This window comes from Pezoporus wallicus, unplaced genomic scaffold, assembly GCF_028554395.1.
Source record: "Pezoporus wallicus isolate ANWC-B61680 ecotype Strahan unplaced genomic scaffold, APGP_CSIRO_Pwel_v1 contig_12961, whole genome shotgun sequence".
NCBI classification, from domain to species: Eukaryota; Metazoa; Chordata; class Aves; order Psittaciformes; family Psittacidae; genus Pezoporus; species Pezoporus wallicus.
In genome coordinates this window covers 1-7,334 of record NW_026635166.1, presented here as the reverse complement: position 1 = coordinate 7,334, position 7,334 = coordinate 1, and the positions used below count along the sequence as shown (strand labels likewise).

The 7,334-nt window shown below is 42.3% G+C and overlaps 1 protein-coding gene across 1 annotated transcript; it reads right to left on the bottom strand.

The window, feature by feature from the left end:
- Positions 1-2,858: 2,858 nt before the first annotated feature.
- On the bottom strand, positions 2,859-4,491 carry LOC130599383 (transmembrane protein 231-like; the record flags this gene model as incomplete). Its single annotated transcript, XM_057409793.1, is given in 5 exon segments — positions 2,859-3,154; positions 3,225-3,306; positions 3,371-3,511; positions 4,323-4,454; positions 4,456-4,491. Coding segments are annotated over 5 exon segments (531 nt in total), but the record flags the coding sequence as incomplete, so codon positions are not given.
- Positions 4,492-7,334: the final 2,843 nt, after the last annotated feature.

The window sequence follows — 7,334 nt, the reverse complement described above, 5'->3', positions numbered from 1 at the left end:
AAGTGAAGCAGCAGGTTCCCATGTGAACATCCTTTCCTCTGATGACAGAGATGACAAATAGATTTTTTTCTTCTAAAAAATACTGTAAGAGCTCTAAAGACCAAGATGCTAGTGGAACCTCCCTACAGAGGGGATCTGCATGATATGCTGTGACTTGACTGAAGGTCCCTCTGGTTCTGTGCAAATCAGAGTTCCAAGCATCTGAAGGACACAGAACTATCCATCCTAACCTCTTTTTCCTTCTAGTGTTAAATTCAATAAATGGAATTTTAATCAATACCTTGTGGAGTGTTAGTGCCTTTCTGGGATCAATAATCCAAAGCTTATTATCTCAGGATTTAGACCTGTCTATTTAACAATAAGCTATAAACCCTAAACTCTAGCTGAAAAACTGCAAATCTCAGAACCCAAATGATTGCTGGGGCTTTACAACGTATCATAGAATCACAGAATGGTTTGGATTGGAAAGGACCTTAAGATCATCTAGTTCCAACACCCCTGCCATGGGCAGGGACGCGTCACAGTAGACCATGTCACCCAAGAATCTAGCTGAGGTTAGTTTTAAAACCTATGCCCTGAGCAGTGAACCATAAATCCTGACTAATAAATACCAAATCCCACAAAATTAACAAGAAGACCACAACACCTGAGTGAGAAAATATCAACAAGAAATTCTAAACTATAAACTGAACAAGAAAACCTCCAAACCCTTGGATTTACGCAAGAAAAAACAAAACATGGGAGCAAGAAAACAGTAGAGAAACCAAGGAATTTCTGCGCACAGATTAAAACATTTCATTCGCGAGTGCCGCAGAACCGTAAGACACATCACAAACACTTTATAGTTGCTGTTTATAAGCCTGGTTTTAGACACCGTTCAAAAGTGGCCATATGCAAGAAGCAGTACATGGAACTGTGCTAAGCTGCACTTGCACTGAACCTACCTCCCAACTCCTGTACGAGACCCACGACCGTTTGCGTTACCCGGGCTATCCAGAAGGTGGGGCAGTGTCCAGGGTGACTAGTTGTCGCGGTTTAAGCACAGCCCTTAACTCTGAACCCCGCAGCCGCTCACTCACGTGGGGCACGAAGGGCTGAGATAACGACAGGCAGGCAGGGTGTGTGGGATAGTATGGGCGAGTATCTAGGCCAGTGGGCCGCTCCAGGGCTTTGGAACTTCACCACTGAACAAGTGCAAAATCTGGAAAAAACAGTAAAACACTTAAATGAGGTGTGTTGTCATTCTGGTCATACCAGAGAGGGACAAATCATGGCAACGTGCTGGGGCTTGGCCTACACTTACAGAGCCCTGTTCAACACTATCCAGCACCTTCAAAGGGAAAAAGATGTCTCTGGATCTGATAGCAAAGCAACAGACAATGCAGCTACTCCAACTCCAAACACAGCAACTACACCAACCCCAGTGACAAGTACAGCAGCTACTAAAACCCCAAAAGCAACAGACAATGCAGCTGCTGGTGCTACTCAACCTCCAAGCACAGCAGCTTCACCAACCCCAACAACAGACACTGCAGCCACTCCAACCACAGTGATAGTCACTGCAGCTAAACCAAAGGACCAATTCGTGCCAATATCAGTTGCCCCTATAAGCAAGGGGAAAAGCATACAAGAGGCACAAAGAGCAACCTGTACAGTGAATAAAGATGAAGAACCAATGCACTTACTACAGGGGACAGCATCTGAACAGGAGTTATTATTACGTGGATCAGAGGAAGAAGAAGAGGTGACTTGTTGACCCCAGACCTCAACCGAGCTACGGAATATGCGAAAGGATTTCACCCGTCATCCAGGGGAGCACATTGCCACCTGGTTGCTCCAATGCTGGGACAATGGGGACGATGGTCATGAACTAGAAGGTAGGTAAACAAACCTCCTAAAAAGTGTGCTCCATACAAATTCTTTTAAACACAGGCTTGTTCTTAGAGAAAATAAGTAAAAAGCATAATGAAGGAAGAATTATTTTATAGGGGAAAAAAAAATCAGCTATGTTTGCACATGCAACAGATTTGCCACATCCACTGCAGGGGTTATTATTTGTGTGAGATTACCTTGCATACAGTTTTCTAATGATTTGCTTTAAGTCAGAGAATACAGTATCATGTTTTGCTAGTGGCATCCATGACACATTGGGGCAGCAGGTGCTGCAGGAGCAAAGCAAGACTTCCTAAGGATATTCACTGTGAATGGCTAAAAACTGCCTTAAAGGCCAGTATAGAAAGGCTGATATGAGTTCCCAGCAGAGAAAGACAAAGTCCTAGGTTCAGCAGTAGCAGTCATTTTTCTCCTTCTTAGTAGCTGGTGCAGTGCTGAGTTTTTGACTTTCAGCCTCGGAACAATGCTGATAACAACGATGTTTTTAGTTATTGCTAAGTAATGCTTACTCTGACCAAGGACTTTGCGAGTCTCATGCTCTGCCAGGGAGGAGGGGAAGTCAGGAGGAAGCAGAGACAGGACACCTGACCCAAACTATCCAAAGGGGTATTCCATACCACAGCACGTCATGCCCAGTATATAAACTGGGGGCAGTTACCCAGAAGAGCTAGATCGTTGTTCGGGTCAGGCTGGGTATCAGTCGGCAGGTGGTGAGCGGTAGTATTCTCTTCCCTTGTTATTTCCTTTATCATTATTATTATTGGTGGTAGCAGTAGTGGGTTTGTGTTATACCTTAGTTACTGGACTGTTCTTATCTCAACCTGTGGGAGTTACATTCTTCTGATTCTCCTCCCTGCCCCTCCAGGAGCGGGTGGAGGAAGGGAGGGGAGGGGGAGTGAGCGAGAAGCTGTGTGGTTCTGAGTTACCGGCTGGGCTTAAACCACAACAGACAAGAAATGGTTATACAAGCAGAACCATCCAGAAGAATGGGCAAGTAGGTATTCAGTTAGCTTCAGAACTATAGCATTTGCTTAGCTAAGAAAGAAAAGGTTCAGCAACAAGTCTAGAAGAAAACAGTTTTTATTTGGCCTATGTGTGAAAGCCTAAATAATGCAACCCAGTTATGTCACAGTATATGCAGTTTTCAAAGGATACAAGATAACTTCCACTAGGTAATGAATAGTGGCTTTAATGATAAATGGTGTATCTTTTGCTCTTCCAGCCATCCACACAGGGTTGGGATCTGAAAAGACTGTTGCAACTAAAATAGGGAAAGGAACAGCTGCCAGTATGATAATGACTGTAATTCATAGTTGTACATTCAGGCTTACCATATCTATCCCAATATGCTGCAATGATGTTTGTTAGATCATAGTCACTTGAAAAGAGACTTGTGCCATTGACCACAGACACCTGTTACAACAAGGAGATACTTGCATTATTTGTCCACTCTTCAAGGAAAAAAGAGTTTCCTCACATTGTATCTGGTATCCAATCCACAATGGTTAAGTAATTGCCTATGGTTCAGTTTCAGGTGTCCATTCATATAGAGTTGAAACCCTGACACAGGAGAAAAACACTGAAGAGCCATGCTCTGCATCACAAGCATCGACATTCTCTGAAATGGTGAACACGAGAAAAGAGAATTTGGGGGGGGGGGGGGACAGGGGGACGGAACAGGACACGACACAACACAACACACTTTTCTACTTCTTTGTTTTTACAGATTTTCTGCATTGATTTTATTTTTTTCATGACTCCCAGTTTCAGACTGTCACATCACAACAAGGGAATACCAAATAAGAAATTTTATTTTATTTTTTTTAAATTAGCTACCTTAGTTGGGAGTTACCTAACTTTATAAACCAATCAGTCCCACAGAAATTCAGTGAAGTCCAACAATCTGTGGCCAATGACAAAGATTTGACTTGACATGTGAAAAGCAGCAAGATAACTAAACACATTCATTGGAGACACATTTTAAAATACTCAAACAGTAAAGACCAAACAAGAAAGTTCCTTCGCCCTTATCAACCACTCAATCTGAAGGAAAATTTTCTTATTTCCTGTAAAACAAAGGTGCTATGAATATTGGAACTGTGATACTAATCACTGACCTGATACTCCAGCACAAATTTAGGACTGTCATGCCTTTACTCTGGGCCTTGTGGGTTTAAGAATGTTTTCTACACCACACCAAAATCCAAAATGAAACCAAACCAAACCCAAGACACACAAAACATATCCAAAGATGCAACGGAGCTAGACTAGGAATAACCCAGCAGAGGAGGAGAAAATTAAATATTTGTTAATAAATCTTTCAGATAGTAATTTCAAATATGAAAAGGTTCTTCCATGCTTTGAATAACCACTACTGGAATATTACATTGGGTCTAAATGTTACAACAAATAAAACTAAAAATGCTCACATAAAGCTGGTAGGAAATGAGTAGAATTAGCTGAACTCCAACTACATGCTCTGAAGGTTGTAGCAGAAGTTCCAATCTAAAATACAACTGATCCGTTTTGCCATCTTGGTTTTCATTGTCTTCTCTAGTCCAGAAGAACCAGTAAGATTTTTAGTTGTTTTTTTGAAGACTGGAACTTATGTTAGAAAGAAAACCAAAGGTAAAACCCCAAGGGATCTCCACAACTGCAGTATGCACATACTACGGAAGCAGATTTTTCTGAGTCTCATGCTCTGCCAGGGAGGAGGGGAAGTCAGGAGGAAGCAGAGACAGGACACCTGACCCAAACTATCCAAAGGGGTATTCCATACCACAGCATGTCATGCCCTGTATATAAACTGGGGGGTGTTACCTGGAAGGCTCAAATTGCTGCCTGGGTCAGCCTCGGTATCAGTCAGTGTCTGGTGAGCAATTGTATTCTCTCCTTGTTATTTCCCTTATCATTATTATTATTGGTGGTAGCAGTAGTGGTTTGTGTTATACCTTAGTTACTGTTCTTATCTCAACCTGTGGGAGTTACATTCTTTTGATTCTCCTCCCCATCCCTCCGGGAGCAGGGGGAGGAAGAAGGGGGGGGGGGGGATAGCGATGAGCAGCTGCACCTAGGGTCTATTGTATATGGGATGAGTTATTTGACAACCTGGCAAGATAGATATGTAGCTGGCCAACTTGGCAACAAAACTCACTTAAGGTGTCTTAAAGTGAACTGCCTTCATTATAATACTAAAAAACACACCCACAGGTCAAGAAGACCCATGCTCAGGTGAAGACCCTTCCTCCACACAAGCATAATAACAGAAGAGAATGACACAGCAGATATTATTATATGCAAATCACTAACCAATCATTGTAACTGGGACTGTACTACCTTGTAATTTTTGTATATAAATGTAATGACGAAATCGTCATGGGGTTTGATTTGTGGAAATTCCACTTAGCACCTAGCACTGTAATAAAGAAGTGCCTGTTTATCTGCTTCTTGCAGATGAGTTCTTCATTCCCAGATGGGACCTTGCGAGAGAGACTGGAGGAGATCAAGTGCTGATCAAACTCCGGCCATTGCAGAGGAATTCTCGAGGAGGAACATCACCCTTGACTCATAAAACTCTCGTAGCATTACCTGGAGAAAGGGGTAAGGTATTTCTTTCAGAATTTGGTTTGGAAAGCCTGCCTGTAAGACACAGTGAAAGCTATGCAGGGTTGGGGCTAAGAGGGTACCTGTTTGCATTCAGAAGCCTAGGTGTCTGCTTGTAAGTCATAAGCGAAAGCTGTTGCTGGGTTGGACTTTGATTTGGTTTTGTAATTACCTTTTGAGTATTTTGTCGTAATGGCAACAGGATTTGTAAAATTGTGTAAAAGTCCTGGAAATTTGATGACCGATTAAATTTCCAAATTTGATACCAAAAACATTGCCATTGGGGTGCTTGTTAGCACATTGGTGAAATTTGCATGATGATTTACGCAAAAGCCAGATGATTGAATATTGTAACCATTGGTGGCCTTTGTATGTTTTGAAGTATCAGGAAAATGGCCAAAAAAATGATTTTTGAGTTATAATACTATTTTGCAGTTAATGTTGTTCTGTAGAAAAGAAGACAAATGGAATGACGTGACATATGTAGATTTGTTCTTTTATTTGAGACAACAAATGGATTGGCAGAATGAATGTAAGTTAATCAGTCGAGATAATTTGGTGATGACTTTAACTTTGGAAAATAAGAAAACAAAGAGTTGTTGTTCAGCTTGTGATATTGGAAAGATATGTATTAACTGTGTAGTACCAAGAGAGGATGAAATGGAATTAGAATTAGAATCCCCACAGGAGGGACAGAATTTCACTCCTTCACGCATAAGGGAAAGAAGTGTTGAAGCAGAACCAGATAGTAGTGGAATGGGGGATGAGATAGAAGTAGTAGTTCATACTCCAGTGTCTCAAAGAACTAGACAACAAAACTGTTGTGGTTTAAGCCCAGCTGGTGACTCAGAACCATGCAGCTGCTTGCTCACTCGCCCCCTTCTTTGTGCCCCCGTCCTGGGTTCAGCAGTAGGAGTCATTTTTTCTCCTTCTTAGTAGCTGGCGCAGTGCTGTGTTTTTGACTTTCAGCCTGGGAACAGCGCTGATAACACCAATGTTTTTAGTTACTGCTCAAATGTTTAGTCTGGCCAAGGACTTTCTGAGCATCATGCTCTGCCAGGGAGGAGGGGAAACCGGGAGGAAGCAGAGACAGGACACCTGACCCAAACTAGCCAAAGAGGAATTCCATACCACAGCACGTCATGCCCAGGATGTAACTGATTGTTACCCGGAAGGGCTAGTTCACTGCGGGGTTGGACTAGGTATTGGTCAGTGCTCGGTCAGGCGGGGGGTGGGGTGGGGGGGGGGTGAGTTATCGGTCAGCAGGTGGTGAGGTGTTGTATTCTCTTCCCTTGTTATTTCCTTTATCATTATTATTATTGGTGGTAGCAGTGGTTTAAAGTTTATAGAAAAGTGAGGACTTGGTGTGAGGGAATAGTAGCGGACTAAGGAAAGAGTTAAAGAGTTTTCTTCAAACTATACATTGTCTTAACTTAGAATAGGGAACAGGTATGCTTTTTGTTCTTGCCAGTTAAAGCTATAACCCAGAATAGAATAGGTAGCCAAAGCACATTGTTTAAAATCAGAGACCCTTTTCCCTCAAGAAGATGAATGTCTGACAGGAATTTGTTTCAACTAGTTTCTATAAGACTTGAGGTTGCCAGCTGGGGAAACTGTACCAAGGGTGAAAAGTGCACCCTGAGGAAGACTGCTTACTTCTTCTTGAAGACCCCTGCCCACGACCATCGGAGGGCAGTGAGCAAACGCTAAAGGGAGGAGATTTATGATAATAAGCACCTAAACTAATTATAACATCCCCACCGAACTCTCGGGAACCTAATGAATATGTATGTTTGTGTATAATAAATATCCAGCTTGTTGAGCTCTCGGTGTGTGAG